Consider the following 16,384-nt stretch of genomic DNA (forward strand, 5'->3'; position numbering starts at 1 on the left):
CAATAATACTGTTAAAGTATTGTCTTATAAATGTACTTTATATATAATATATATTTTAATTTTATTGTACATATTTTATATGTTTTTTATTTTATACATATATATTTTATTTTGTTACATATTTTATATATTATATATATATATATGAAACCATATATATACTGTATAAGAAGCCACTTCAAGGCTCACTGAAATGAGTGACAGACTGATGATTATAGGATGATTCACATCTCCGCCTGTGAATAGAGTAAAATTCTACTCTTCCTTCCCTGCATGCTCCAGTGTAGTAACCTGGATTAATGGCTTAGAGTTTGACTGTACAGAATAGAAAGGAATCCATCAACTAAGTTTGATTTTAGCTCTAGACTGCCCCCGTGTGGACTCTTAGAGCTGCGTCAGGCTGCTCTGGCGTTACCTGCTTCGGAAACTGATGGCACACAGTGTGAGTCAGTATTATTGAGTCTGGCAGGAGTGCTGTGTTCGTCAGCAGAGGTGGCCATGCTTTTTGAGTTAAGAGTGCGAATGTTTTTTTTTCCCACTCTGCAGTGGATGAAGGCGGAGGATGCAGGCAACACCAGTGGCACCCCAATCAGGATCGAGGACCCCAATCAGTTCGTGCCGCTGAACACCGATCCCAGCGAGGTTCTGGAAAAGAGGAACAGGGTGAGGGGAGAACGCCCTGTCCTCTGCTGACGCGCTGCCTCCACGGGCCCGACGCACCGGGACACGGTGGCCTCAATCTCTAGCACAGAGCAGCGGGGGGTGGTATTGAGCTCTGCTCCCAAACAAATGAGCATTGATCGCTTTAACGATCGGGATTCAGACTTCACCCACGCCCCCGGGCCCCCCCACTCTCCTCAGCTGAACTACACACACACTTGAATTAGTTCTCTGAAAGTGTTTCTGTAGGTCACCCTGTGGTTTCTGGTTAACATCTGTGTCTGCGTGGAGACTGAAATGAAGAGTGGGCTCAGGGGGAAGGCTGACATACATTTGGAAATGATTGCCAGGGAAAGTGTGTAGCTGGATGCCCTAAGTTTAAATCAGTAGCACAGTCTTAAATCACGTATTAGCATACTGCGTACTAGCCTGCAGCGTAGTACATGCTGTCTACTAAATAATTCAGTATGTATCAGTAAAGTACACAAATACGCAGTATAGATCAGCTCTGAATTCAGTGAACTTTGACCTTTGCTACATTAGCCATATTAGCTAGTTATGGAGTTTGGTGTGTTTTTTTACAGATCAGAGAGCAGAACCGGTTTGACCTCATGACAGCCGGACCCCAGTCACAGGTTCTGGCTGGGATTGTAGTGGACAAGAAACCAGGACCTGTGAGTGTTTCCTCAATGTTTCCTCAATGTTATCTGCAAACCTGTGACAACATTTCTACAAAGTAAGAAGTAAATTAATGAGTCCCTTGACAATCATGGATTCCCTCATTTTGCATGCAGAGTTAAATTGGTCTAAAAATATTACAGTAAATTTTTCTTGCAAGACATTTGTCAATACACATTACCAGAATCGGGGTATTCCTCAGTGCTTACCTGGTAAATTCATAGTAAATAGCTTTTCCTTATGTAATGCATTATCAATCTGTGTCACAATGCCCCATTACAGTAAAATAACTGCTATCAGGGCAGCACAAAGATGTGCTACTCATAATCGCCACAAGATGGCGACCTATATAGTGTTTTATGTCACAAACAGGGAATCCAGCCATCATAAAGCCTTTGGGGAAGAATTTGCCTGTCGATTAACACAGTTTTCACTTTGGTTGTTTGGCCTTATTCCATTTTCCTCAGGTCCTCGTAACGGAAGCGGTAACTGTCTGTTTCTGAATGCAGTGATCTGTGGTCTTTTTTTTATATTCCTGTGTATTTGTGGATTGGATTTTTGTGTCATTTTTTCATGCTGTGTTCAGTGTGACACTTGTTTGCCTTATTTTCTGCATTCATTTGCTGGGTTTGTACTGGGGGTGGAGCCAGGGATGGGAATGACACTGTAAAGTGTGGAAGAGCCAGCCAATAGCTCTCCAGTACCATGTGTCACATTCTGAGCCCTTAACATAATAGCGAGTGTCAGGACTGAATGCATGTTTTTCTGTGGGGAATGGCGCTTCGTGTGCAGTCTCTCATAAAACAAAACCTGAGCCAAAATGAAAAAAAAATGCAAAACCCCAAAATTTTACTCAGTTGAGGTTTGCCACTATGTGGAGAAAAGTAATGATGTCAGAGCAGGGTCTGTTCTTTAACCCTGATTCACTTCCAGTACAGTGTTGGGTGCCATGGTCCAGAGTCGTTCCTATATATGTTGATATGTATGTGTCGATGTGCATGTGTGTAGTGTGTGTGTAGTGTGTGTAGTGTGTGTAGTATGTGTAGTGTGTGTCTGTGTGTGTAGTATGTGTAGTGTGTGTCTGTGTGTGTCTGTGTGTGTAGTATGTGTAGTGTGTGTCTGTGTGTGTAGTGTGTGTAGTGTGTGTGTGTGTGTGTGTCTGTGTGTGTAGTGTGTGTAGTGTGTGTGTGTGTCTGTGTGTGTTGCAGCATGCACTCCGAGCAGCAGTGTGACGGACCCTGAGTGCAGGGCCGTGTGCGTGTCACACCTCTGTCTTAGGGCGTTATCGGAGTGCAGCATGGCACTGCTCACCATGCGAGTCCTGTCTGCTCCCCGCAGGCCTTCATATTTCCAGAGGAGGACCAGGTGGCCCTGCCTCCCAACCCCTTCAGCCAGCTGTCTGAGGGCGAGCTGGAGCAGTACAAGCAGACCGTGGAGCGCCGGCAGCTAGGCATCGAGGGTAAGACCCACGCCCCTGTGCACGCCGCGCTTCACATGTGCTCATATCCGTATAGGTTTGCTGAACATCTCTGCATCAGGCATATTAAGCATATTATTCGGTCAGTGTTAATCACTTCATGCGACAGTTTGAGTACCTCGCAGTGGAAAATCAATGGGTTGTGGTAAGCAAGATGTTCAATGTGTGTATCTGCGTGTGTGTGTGTGTGTGTGTGTGTGTATGTGTGTGTGTGTGTGTATGCGCATGCTTGCGTGTGTGTGTGCGCGCGCGCGCGTGTGTGTGTATATGCGCATATGTGTATGTATGTGTGTGTGTGTGTGTATGTGTGTGCGTGCACGCTCAACATTAGCACACTCTGCTCACTTCAGAAATATGAAAGAGATGACTGACAGATCTGTAAATATGAGCCTCACTCACCATGCTGAGTTCTCAAACGCTGTCTGCCGGTTCAGGAAGCCAGTCACGCTTTTATTCCTCACGTTACTGTGATTTATAATGCATGCCTCACTTGCATATTAACATAATGGCTAAATGTTGTCTGTACATTACGTGCCAGCAATAACGGTTTGTACAAGCCGTACTCGCTGGCAGTGCGGGAGGATCAGCCCGTTTTAAACACAGGCCTGAGCGTTACACTGAGGTCTGGATCCTCGCTGTCCAGGACAGGGTTCACACGGACTCCCTGTTCCTCTGACGCTTCCTGGAGTCCACTTTCTGGGCCTGACTGATGGGAGAGGAATGATAGCAAGCAAATACACAAGTTTAGACGTCAGAGGAATTCACCAGCTGCTCTCACCAGCTGATTCGTTTCACTAAAAGAAGCCCACAGTGCATTAAATAACATTATATTATTGTAATTTAGCAGACACTCTTATCCAGACCAGCTTACATAGGTTACACTTTTTACATGTTATCCATTTATACAGCTGGATATTAACTGGGTTAAGTGCATTGGCCAAGGGTACAGCAGCTGTGCCTCAGTAGGGAATCGAACCAGCATGTGGATTTGCGTAATGTTACCCGAATATTCAGATCACAGATCAGTTGGTGAGGCACTAACATGAAAGGACAGCAGTTTAAAAGGACAGATGTGATGGACGTTTAACATTGCAGTCGTACGCCCCCCCCCCCCCCCCCCCGCACCCACCCCACCCCACCCACGCAGTGTACTGATGCTTTCCCTGTGTCCTTGTGCTGTAGCATGTAACCGCACCTGAGAGGGAAGACTAATTCCACTAAGTGCATTGTGAAGCGACAGGGCTGTGCATGGCTCCCCTAACCTGTCTCCCCCCTGCAGATGCGGATCACGAGCTAACCTCCGACGACGGCTCCACTCTCTCTCAGTCTCTGTCCCAAACGCAGTCTCCGCAAATAACTCCAGCCGCAGAAGGTATCGGCCCCCGAGAAGCGATCCCTCCCCTCGGTAAAGCATTGCTCCACTGCAGCAGGGAATGTGTGTCAGTTGATGCTTACAGGATGTCCTCCGGATATTACCCAACGGAGCGTCGCTGCGCCAGCATCATAGAAACCAGAAGCCGGTGTGAAATCTTGTGACACAGTTGCCGTTTCGGAATGCAGCAGACTTCGTGTAATTCCCAGGTCCAGTCGGGGTAGCTGAATTGTAGGGTCCTAGAATTCTCTTATCCTCCCATAAGGTGAACAGAAGTGAGAAATGTCAGCTCTTGAATATTGCTACCCAACTCAGTTCTGCCGTACGGTGCGAGTTTGGTTCTGGGTGTTTTATGCTCCATGACACTGTCAGTTCATTGTTGTTGTAGCAAAAAAAAAAAGGCTCTGCAGTTATGTAATAGTCACAATATTTCATTTGGCGTTATGATCCATAAGAGAGGTAAAAGCTCTTCTAAGAAGTGTCCCCGTGAGCTGAAAAAGGACACTTCGATGCGTGACGTTTCTCCCGTCACACTAAATTACACAAGAGATCGCATCACAGTGAAAGGAACAGTGTTCAGGAGGGAGCCTTGTACACCAGCGGTCCAAACTGTTATTGTCAGGAGGGTTTATTCAGACACACCCACGCAGTCTCAAGGTTCCTCAGCAGAAGGACAACGGCTCAGAACAACTGTGCAGGCACAGTTTTTACACTTTAAACAGTTCACTTACGAGAGAACAGAATCTCTTCTGTCAGTTTGTACTCAGTCTTTTTTTTTTTTTTTTTTGCCTTTGGCGCTCTTATGGTGTGAATGACAAGAGGGAGGAAAAAAACCCCACGTGTGGGTGGCTACTTAATTACTTTTTATGTTAATGTACTGCTTCTCCTTCACTGAAAGTGGTGTAATACAAATGCTAATGTGTCACATTTGGTGAAATGATATTCTCATTCCCTTAGGTTATAAAAAGGGGTCTTTTATTGTTTTAAAATCCAGACATTTAGTAGATAATTGATACATTTGGTAGCATTATTTTATTAGTGATTACATTCACTCAATAACAGCATACTTGAGCTTAGCCAGTAATTATTCAATTTTATAATCTTGAGCATTGATGTTTGGACTTTAATCACAGCATTTCTTTGTACATTCACAATCTGCAAGCACTCATAATGCTAACCCAGACCTAACAGCAGTGGCTGAATAAAGGCTTGGATCAGATGTCCTTGGTGCCTCCAGTCAGACACCGTAGTGTGCGTGTTCCTGGAGTTGTGTGTCGGGGGAGCTTACTCACGGCGTGTCCCTCTCCTCCGTGGCAGAAAACCATGCGGACATCCTGCTGAACGGCAAAGACTTCCTGCATGACGTGGGTGAGGACCTGAGCAAGCGCATCAGCCAACTGACCACCAGCACGGCCGACAGCGTGGAGATCACGCTCAAGCCCGGGGAGAAGATCGAGGAGGCGCTCTCCCCGGAGAGCTCCCCCTCCAAGTCCCCCACCAAGAAGAAGAAGCTCTTCCGCACCCCGTCCTTCCTCAAGAAGAGCAAAAAGAAGGAGAAGACCGAGGCGTAACAAACAGCGTCTGCGCAAACCGTTCTGTTCAGGACTGCTGGCCTCAAAATGTGGGCTTTCGGTGTGCGGTGGGGGAATTTCAGTTGTTGAGCCAAAAGAAAGATGAGACAAGCCCTGGAGAACTGGATCTTTTATAGTATTTCCAGACTTTTCCACCAAGCACTCATCATGAATTATGAAATCATACTTTTTTTCCCCTTATATATTATATTTTTTGGTATTGGTGGGTAAAATATGCATTGGTTGTATTTAACTGCACAACAGAGTTTGTTGGTGGGTGTTACCTTGTACAACTGCCCTTTTTAATACAAGTGATGGTGTTTTTAATGATCGTATCCTTTCACTGGTCTCAGGTCGCTTGAGATGCTTCTGAACAGATCATTTCCGAATCCATATTTAACCGCTGTCAGGATTATGCTGTTAGCAGCAGTAATTGCCACACTGGAAACTTCCTCTGAGTGAAACGGGAGGGTTTCTGAAAGGAGCAGAAGATTAAAATGTGAACTCAGTCAGGCCTTCACGCATTGACCTGCCGGAATGCCTGCGGTCGTGCTTTTTAGCGCAGCTGCCCGTTCTGCGGTCATTGTTCAATTCAGAGCCTTTTTTTTTCAAAGAACAGATTCGTTCCATTTAACAGTTCTTTTCAACCTTGCCAAATACAAAGAAGAATCATGTTTTAGTGAATAGTAATCTCAGAAATGTCATCCTTTTTAGCTTAACATTTAGATTTTGAAAATGTGAAAATGCTCATCTCACATAACACAAAAAACTTTTTTTTTATTATCATAACTTAAATATATTAGTCCAATCAGTTTTATAATCATTTTTGTACTTTTCAAGAGAATGCAAATGTCAAGTTTGTTTTGCATAAAATCTAAATTGCAAAAATCTTGATCAATTAGTGATGCCAGGTTTCTCAGATTCTGTGGTTAGATGTGTTGTAGATCAGATCATTAAAACATTTAAAAATGATGCATAAAAACAGGACTAAGTGATTTGCTCATTTTTCATTGCTGTACCCATAACAAAAGGAAATGTCACCAAATGAAGGACAATACAAGCCAAAGGGAAAGCAGTCTTGGGTATTTTAAACATCGTAGGTCTTTGAAAGTTTTGTTGAACAAAGGTTTGTTTGCTTTTTTTGAATACACTGAAGTATGTATTTCTAGGTTATAAACGAAACGTGGAGTTACAAAAATATATTTTCTAAAAAGAGGTCATTTGGAATGAGAGAAGTGGTGTTAGCATCTTAGAGTTTGAGCCATGTACCTTTCTATTTTCTCAGTCTTTTTCAAGCTCCATTCATGTGAAAATAAAGGGCATTAATGCCCAAGTTGCCAACTTTCTGAAAATAAGTTATGAATAATGTCCTCAGAGGAGACGGTCAGGATGTTTTTTGGCTTCAAAGATACCTTGGCCAGCTCCACTAGCTGAAAAAGTTTGGAAACAGATCTTAAGTGAGATGGAGAAGGCTGATTGCCTGGCCTGTTGAACCCCTCAGGTACTGTACTGACTGCAAATGAACATTACAGATAGAAGATTGATTCATTCTCTTCTATAATGCACATAAAGTTTTAAATACCATATTTACATTAATTTTGGGGATTTCGGATTTGTGTAAATAAAAGAATGGGTTTCTGAACAAAATCTTAGATTTGGGAGCCGCATAAAAGAAGGCGTGTGCACCTCTAACATGTAACATGCAGAGAAATATGATTTTGACTTAAACTTTGAGAAAACGCAAATATATAAACATTCTCTAACGTAACGTCAGAAAGAATTATCAGACAGTCCCCAAATGATGGCACACACACAGGCCGAACTTTACAATGTTTGAGTTTGTCCCTTTCGACAGAAACTTTGGGACTGTTCACTGTTGAGTTGGAAGCATGACCAGCATCTCAGTCATCCATGTGTCACTTAGCTAACGTCCGACCAAGCATGTAAATATTTGCCCATAAAGGAGTGTAAAATTAAACCTATTTTGTTCTTGAACAGTTGCCCATGCGGTGCTGTTGTGTCCATCTCAGCGTGCCCATTGGAGCTCATTACCTTCATTGTTCCCTGGAAACATGGGTCTTTATTTTCTTCATTTTCCACTTATACTGTGCCATTTATATTTTAATAAGTTTTACCTGTCCTTTTGGTTTTTGTCTATTTTGCTTTGTTTTTTTCAAAATATGGATCTTGTAAGTAAGCACAAATTTGACTATGAGCAAAATCTTGAATGCAGAAATGTACTTCTGTGTGTTCCAAACAGTAAGCACCGGATACCTATATCCCAGCTAGCAATGTGAACCGAAAGGAGAGGCACATTAAAACGTTGTAAATAGCATGTGAGTCGTTGGGCCAAGTCTGGAAAAGAAAGTTGCTGTAGAAGGGCATGAGTCTGAAAGAGGAGAGAACCTGATATTAACTCATACTGGACAGGCCTTGCCCTCTGGCAACATCATGTTTTAACCCTGTACATTTTCATGCTTTTCTCTTCAAATGTCATTTTAACTTTTTTGGTTTTCTTTTTCATTGATCATATTACAGTATTGTTTGAAAGTTGGTTTACTAAGCACTAAGTTTTTTTTATTATCTTTAAAGAGCATAACCTAATCTAAAATGTTATGCAATGCTGTTTTTCTCTCTCTTTGCACCTTTTGACTAATGCCTCTTAACTCTTCCATTGTGTATATGTTTAAAACTGCTTTTGCATTTGAATATGAGCCAAGTCAATCTGTGACCTGTGGAAACTATATAAATGCTTATCTTCTGGAGTTGCTTTTAGATGTATCTCTAATCAGTGTAAATCCACAAATAAAACAGTATTTTGAGAAACTATTGCTATTTTTTTAAGTCTGAAATTTAAGGAGAGCTAAGAAAAAAATGAATGGTACTTTTCTGTTTCTGTGTGCGTGCATGTGTGCTCACTCCTTTCACTGGTTTCACCATTTGTGTTGCACCCACAGTATCTCATAAACATGGTTTGTTTCGTTTGTCCATAAGCATAAAGGCATTTTATGATGCACCAGAAGTCCATTGTCACTGAGTCTCAAGCACGTCACCTGCCTCTCAGACTGAAAGCTCTCAGAGTCATTGTCATTCCCTTCTTCTTTACTAAAACTGTTTTCAGCTTCTTAAATCGGGTCTTAATTGCATCAAGAAAATCTTACGTAAATGACCTTCAGATTGCTGTGTGCACAGAATAGCAATGAATTTGTAGTGAGAATATTTTGAAGGTCCGTTCATCCAGATTCTTCCTATGCAATTCTAAAACCTGTTTTTTGAAACAGGCATTGGAAACTTCCAACCTGCCTTAATAACCACTATAAAGCATAATTTGCAGTATATGAGAAATGTAATACTGCATGTTTCCTGTTATTTATAATGGTAGTAGCGCATTAGAGTAGCTGGAAAAATTCTATTTTAAAAATAAAGCAGACATACTCCTTTTTTAAGACCAGGGAACTTAACGAGGATAACCCTTAATGCATGTTTTTCTCCACCAAAGAGTCTGACTTCTTTTCAGGCCACACTTTGTAAACCTGAGAAACACATTTCAGCAGGTAGTCATTTTGTTTTAATCTCACTCAGTCTTGTGGTTTATCCCAGCAGTTACCTAACTCACAGCTTGTAACTTGAAAATTGTTTACATTTGTTACTTGGTGTTGAGGAGAATGGGCATTGCGGCTGGATTGAACACAGGCCTCTTGACTTTGAAGGGAACATTTGATGGAATTGTGTCTGTTTGACATAAGGAACTATAATTTTGTCCCAATGTAAAGTTGTCCCAGTGTAAAGGTAGATCTGTAGGCTGTCAAACAAGGGATGGGCACTGGTTTCTCTGAAGAGAACAGATAAGTGGTTGAGCAGCCTGTGCTTGTTTTCCAGCTTTTCAAGTGTAGCCTTAAATTTAGCATTACAAAACTCATTATACGACTCGAGATTTAATGAACTTGGGTCCGTGATAGTCTGGTTATCAGATTGTGAGTGTATTGAAGTGTGGCAGTTGATGATGAAGGAAGCTACTTCAGTGTTCCTCTAAGCACTTCCAAGAAACTTTATGCAAGTTCATCTGAGTATTGCAGTTGTTTTCATAGCAATTTGTTGTGTATTATGTTTGTTGTTGTTATACCAATCAGGAAACTGAAAATTACATGGAGAGAAGGGGAAAAAAAAAGCTTTGAGGCTGATGGTGCTCTTTTCGTTTGCCAAAGAAGCTGATTTCATTCATATAGTGTTGGCATTGAAAATGTGTGATTGCTGAAATCTGTGGCCCTCACTATAGTGTGCATGTGGAGGAGGTTTAGGGCCTTCTTCACCCCTCTGTTCACTCTTTGGGGGAAGTGACAATTGCGTTGAGTTGCCTGGACAGAGATTCTGCAGATGCAATACGTGGAGCATGCAAACGATGCATCAGCACACCAGGAGGCGTCACATTCCAGGGGGAAATTCGGAGTTGGGTAGCCTGTTTAAAACGTGTGCTTTTTCTTTCTGTTTGACCATTGTGTTAAAAAAAAATTCCCCACTGACGTGTGTGTAGTGTGTTTCGTTTTAACCCAGTTCTCTTTCCACAAAAGCTTCTTTGTACAGCTTGAAGGCAAATGAAATGTTGCTGTATAGCATCCTTACTGTAAAGCCCTGTTTGATAGCAGCACAGGCGAACATGACATGAATGTGAAACTCTGTATGCCAGTTTCTGTGCTTCAGAAAATAAACATGTATGAAGACAATCGGTCTCTGGTCCTTTTGTGCACAGAGCATATTCTTTGAAGTACGGAACAAAGACAGATGTATTTGAAAAGTACTTCCTCTTATAATGGACATATTGTGTTTTTTTTTCTGTCATTGCATTGGGGCTACATAATTATAATGTGTTCCTTATTATTCGTCTGTACTGTATGTTCAGTTAAAAAGTTTTTAAAAAAATAAGATTTTTTATTATGAGAAAAGTATAATGCGTTCATTTTTATGTGAAGCATGATCTTAATTAATATCGCCAACATATTTAACTCAGACCTCTGCTGTATTCTTGGAGTTATTTTAATTACAGTTACCTTGTTTAAATAGATTACAGGTTCTATACCATTTGTCAGTTCCTTTCAATTAACTCACAGTTTGCATTAATTTAATCTGACCACAGTTTGCATCAATTTAATCTGACCAGTAATTTTTCACAATACCAACACATTTTGCAGTACTGAGGTGACAGCTCATTCATGGAAAACATTAAACACTATGGAAGCATATCTGTCCTGTTTTATTAATATACATATTTGTGATTTTTATTTAAAAATGAGTTTCTGCACCAATGCCCCTGTGATCTTTTTATTATGCCAAATTTAGGGAAAGAAAGTTGTATTACCACATGAAATAGTTGGGCCCTCATGTCCCAGATTGAACTGCATGAAACCATTATTGAAATGTGGTCATAAAATCTTATTGATTGCTGACAACCCTAATTCTGAACAATTTGCAATGATGAGAATGACAAACACATAACCTAAATTGAGTCATTATGTGAGAAAAACAGCCCCTATTTAGGTAGAAAACAAGCAACTCGCTGCTTTTATAATACTGTCAGGATCCATTTACATGAACAATTATTAACTGTCCTTACCTCACACTGAAATGGGCTTAAAGGCATCACTGCAAGAATGAAGTTCATAAGAACATTTTCGGTGGCAGGTCTTCTTTAACACACACTTCAAGTTAATGTTTTAGCTTCATTTAAATGACATTCTTGGGTAGGGGTCAAATGTCTGTTTCTGCCAGAGAATTGTCTGTGTCAGCCTGCCATGACAAACATGAAGACTCCCCCCTGTAAAGCTGTCCTCCCTGACTTGGGATGTGCTCCTTGCTCCTTAGGGTGGAAGAGGTGGTGGAGGGGGGCAGTTTTAAGGTCAGGGTTTGTTTGGGGGTTTGGGGGGTTGATATGTGAGTTCAGCTGGATCATAGAATTAAGGAGGACCCGTGGAGAAGAACGCCCCCCCCTCCAGACAAATCTTTTTGGTGAGTGTCAAAACAATGGCCAGGCTCAAATCCAGATGGATGCACAGCCAGGGGGAACAGACATGACATGTCTACGGTGCTTCCCTTTGCAGAAACGCTGTTGCCTTCCAGGTAACTCAGCTTAAAAACACTTCACAAATGCTTTTCCAGCTTTAAAAGTTTCTTTGAGGAAATGAAAAAAATTATCCCAATCAATGCATCTTATAATATTTCTAAGTGGGGGATGAGAGAATTTTTTCATCATGTGCTATGGCAGCTTCTTCCAAAAGAGGTCAACTGAAAAACAAAGATAGGATTTTCTCCCAGCAAACAGGTGTTTAGGAGTAAAAGCATTCATTGTACTGTACCTCCACTGGCTGAGTTTGCCAGAAACCAGCAACACAGACAATCCAGTTCATTGTAGTGTTCTCCTTGACATTGCTCTATATAACTATGAAATGCTCAAACAAGCCAACTGAGCACAGGTTAGCCTGCAATCTGTCAGATACATGATCTTTGGATTCTTTACGGGTACATGCTGTTCGTCCGCAACCACTGATTTAATCACTGTGAAAGGTGGAAAACCTGAAAATAAATTCCTCAGTATGATGAAGTCACTGGGTCGACCGGCGTGTTGTGTGTGTGTGTGTGTGTGTGTGTGTGTGTGCGTGCGTGCGTGCGTGCGTGCGTGCGTGTGTGTGTGTGTGTGTGTTTGTGTGAATGTGTGTGTGTGTTCATGTGCGTGTGTCTGTGTGTGCATGTGTGCTTGTGCATTTGTGTGTGTGTGTGTTTGTGTGAACGTGTGCATGTGTGCTTGTGCATTTGTGTGTGTGTGTGTGTGTGTGTGTGTGTGTGTTCATGTGCGTGTGTCTGTGTGTGCATGTGTGCTTGTGCATTTGTGTGTGTGTGTGTGTGTGTGTGTGTGTGTGTGTGTGTGTGTGTGTGCTTGTGCATTTTTGTGTGTGTGTGTGTGTGTGTGTGTGTGCGTGTGTGTGTGTGTGCTTGTGCATTTGTGTGTGTGTGTGTGTGTGTGTGTGTGTGTGTGTGTGTGTGTGTGTGTGTGCTTGTGCATTTTTGTGTGTGTGTGTGTGTGTGTGTGCATGTGTGCTTGTGCATTTGTGTGTGTGTGTGTGTGTGTGCATGTGTGCTTGTGCATTTTTGTGTGTGTGTGTGCTTGTGCATTTTTGTGTGTGTGTGCGTGTGTGTGTGTGTGTGTGTGCTTGTGCATTTGTGTGTGTGTGTGTGTGTGTGTGTGTGTGCGTGTGTGTGTGCATGTGTGCTTGTGCATTTGTGTGTGTGTGTGTGTGTGTGTGTGTGTGTGTGTGTGCTTGTGCATTTGTGTGTGTGTGTGTGTGTGTGTGTGTGTGTGTGTGTGTGTGTGTGTGTGTGTGTGTGTGTGTGTGTGTGTGTGTGAAGGCCACTGAGGCAGAGAGCAGGGCAGGAACAGATGGCTCCGTGGCATGTGCCTGCACTCATGTCACTCACTGCCTGCTTGCGCTTAGAACAGAGTGCAAAGACTGCGCTCAGCCAATCACTGCACGGGTAAGCCCTCTCTGAAAGAAAAGGGGGGGAGGGGCTTGCCGGGCCTGTGAAAAATTGATTGGGTCATGATGGTGACGGACTGGCGGAGTGACCCCGCTTCGATGCATTAGCGCACACCGCAGCGTCTGATAGGTGAGGAGGCCCTTGTTTTGCTGCAGGCCCCGTGTGTGATCGAGCTTTCAGCCAAACCAAGGGCTTACGTCGCTCATGGAGGGATCAATGCGGATCAACCTTTATACAGCCAGACACCTCTCAATCTTGGCAGGAGAGGGTGTTTCCCTGCCCTCAGCACACACTAATGCAATGGGAGGGTTGCGTCTCAGACATGCCAACCACTGAAACATTCCCTTGGCTTTGTTCAGTGCTGAGAATAGGAATGAAATGCAGATTTAAATACTAATTTTTATTCATTTTTATGTTTACGGCTTTATAAAATGACTATATAAATATACAAAATGACTAGAACAAGGGAAAAAAGAAAGGAACTGTGTGTGATGAGATATGAAATGTATCAGATGTCTGCCATATACTGTATATTCTCGCAGTGATGGAGTTTATTTTCCTGGATTAACACAAACATCTGATTTACAGTTGATGTTGATTTGATTTTGCTTACAGCAAATGACTTGACTGATCTGTATACCTGCGACATAAAAAAGAAATTACAACAGCCAAGTAAATGAAATACGTATTTTACATATAGCATATTATGATGCCGGAAAACCTGATGCATCTCTGTAGTCTGGAGTCTGCCCTCCAGTCTTATGAAAGGGATTACGGCTCTGAAAATAATGAGGATCATTTCCTGCTGGATCTGACCCCCCCCCACCCCAAAACTGCCTGCAGAAATTTGATGACACCTCTTCACCACGGGGGCTGGGAGGGGGGGTCTGCAGCCTTTCAAACCCCTTTGCAGGGGCTCGGGTTCACCCTGTGCCTTTCAGATCCCTGGGCAGCCCACCTCCATCGCAGAGCCACTGACCCACTTGTTAAGCTTGGTGAGACACAGCCCTGTTTTCTATAGTGGGCTAATTGTAAAACGAGACACCAGCCCCCCCCCCCCCCCCCCCCCACCTCAAACGCAATCAGGAACACGCACGGCCCGTGTCGTGGGAAATCCCGTCTAAATTTAACACTGAACCCCCCCGGGACGATCGCTGTATACACTCCCCCCCAATCTGCAGGTGATCCCATAGGGGACCAGGCAGCGTTGTACAGCATTGTACGTGTAATAAGGTTAAATCCTCATCCCATTTGCAGCATTCTCTGCATTGATAGATGCGGGTCAGAAGACAAAGTGATGGAAAAGCAACACTCAGACACCTGTAATGGGAACATTCAAGGACTTTTCATCTGAAGGAAATCCATGTAGACCAAAATGCTGCAAGCAATAAAATTGTTTTGAGCTGGCCAGCTGGCAAGTCTTTGATGCAACAAAAATCGTCTGCCTAGCACCAAGCTACAATGTGTATGGTAACAGTCTAACTCCAACATTCATGTACTTCACATATGTTCATGTATGTTTTTACCCAAAAATGTTTAATGTCTTTTCTGTTAAAGCCATTATTTAACACATGCATATGATCGATCATTTTATGTATTTCCATTTTTTTGAAACACTGAACATAAGCATTTCAATAAAAAGTGATCTTTTCATACATTTTTCAAGGACTGTATCTTTAAAATATTGGTCCCACAGATGATTTCCTGTTGCAATGAAGTCAGGAACTGCTGGGTTTTGGAATGGAACTTTTTACAATGAAAACACAATGTTTCTGTTCTTATTTCAAGCCTTCTTCTCTGCTTGTTCTTTGTATTTTTCTTTTTTGTTTTTGATTTTTATTTTTAATAAATACCTTATAGCAAGCATCCCCAGTCATTTATTCTTTCCCCAGCGCCCGCGGGGAGGTCCTGGTTATGAGGAAGGCTTCCGTCCCCGGAGGCCCAACTGTGGGTGGGGGTGTGCTCCCTCTCTGGGGTCTCTGTCTGCATCCTTTGTCCCATGGGCTGGCCCAGGCCCCCCCACCGCACCCCACCCCCCCACGCGTGGCTGCTCCAAATGGGGGGTCCCGCTCCACCCACGGCCCCCTTTCCACCGGGCTGAAATGACTTACGGAGCAGTTAAAGGCGCGACACGGACAGACTGCAGCGTGCAAATCATTTCAGTCCCATTCCTCTGTCCCTCCTGCAGCTGTGCGGATACAGAGTGAAATATAAACCCCCTTTTTTAATCTCAGAGTATTGTTCCCCTGTGGAACAATGAGTCTGTATATCTGTATTTCTCACTGGATGATTCTCACAATGTAGGCCCATAGTGTCCTCTGTCCAAATGTGAGGATAAATGTGGTACTGACATATGACAAATATAAATAAACATATTTATGCATTAAATAATATATTAAATAAACATAGATTTATAATATTTATATATTATTTAATCATATTTATTATTATTTATATTGAATATAAAGTCATTTTTTTCCTTGAAAAGTATTTTATATTGTGCTGTCGCACCACATCTGAGTCATTTCAAAACACAATTGCAACCGTAAAAGGTTTGACACTGAGGGAGCACTCAGTATGATATTTTGTGGCGGCTTCGCCCACGCATACTCTTAAGGGATGATTCAGGCCCTATCGCGACGTGTCTGCCGCTATCTGCGTGACCCGGTGCGCTGCGCGAGCGCTTCGAGACGTCGTCACACTCCAATCTCGCGCTGAAGGTCATCGCGCCGTCCTGCCTACGTATGTACTTAATTATCATTGTGATGCAGAAGTAAGGTTTCTTGCTATCTCTCTCTGTCTCTCAAAAAATAGAAAACAACAACTACAGCAGGGTCCATATTTTAGTGTACGCGTACCAAAACGTAGAAGTTTATGTGTATCAAAATAGAGACTTTCTTGTTGATAAAGGCACACGCCGCTTACCACCATTAGCTGAAACCAAGAATAACTGCTTCCTTACAGCCTTCACATTATTCATTAACATACTTGTTATGACAGGATTTAGAAGTGAATGGCGCTGCACAGAACCTAATTGAACAGATGTTAGAATAGCTCCATGACACGATTAGATTGTGAAACCCTCCAATGAGCCATGACTGA

The 16,384-nt window shown here is 42.6% G+C and overlaps 1 protein-coding gene across 11 annotated transcripts in view; it reads left to right on the plus strand.

The window, feature by feature from the left end:
- The window catches only part of LOC118789677 (gamma-adducin-like), a 62,916-nt gene extending 54,519 nt beyond the window's left edge, over positions 1-8,397 (plus strand). For 6 of the 11 annotated variants that reach the window (XM_036546189.1, XM_036546186.1, XM_036546188.1 and 3 more), the window contains 6 exons: positions 547-663; positions 1,245-1,334; positions 1,806-1,823; positions 2,677-2,797; positions 4,095-4,220; positions 5,505-8,397. In XM_036546189.1, the coding sequence (XP_036402082.1) occupies positions 547-663; positions 1,245-1,334; positions 1,806-1,823; positions 2,677-2,797; positions 4,095-4,220; positions 5,505-5,758 (726 nt within the window). In that variant the 3' untranslated portion in view covers positions 5,759-8,397. The remainder of the gene's footprint in view (positions 1-546; positions 664-1,244; positions 1,335-1,805; positions 1,824-2,676; positions 2,798-4,094; positions 4,221-5,504) is intronic. The other 5 variants (XM_036546192.1, XM_036546194.1, XM_036546191.1 and 2 more) reach the window with 5 other exon arrangements.
- The last annotated feature ends 7,987 nt before the right edge of the window (positions 8,398-16,384 follow it).

The sequence above is a fragment of the Megalops cyprinoides genome, chromosome 15 (assembly GCF_013368585.1).
Source record: "Megalops cyprinoides isolate fMegCyp1 chromosome 15, fMegCyp1.pri, whole genome shotgun sequence".
NCBI classification, from domain to species: domain Eukaryota; kingdom Metazoa; phylum Chordata; class Actinopteri; order Elopiformes; family Megalopidae; genus Megalops; species Megalops cyprinoides.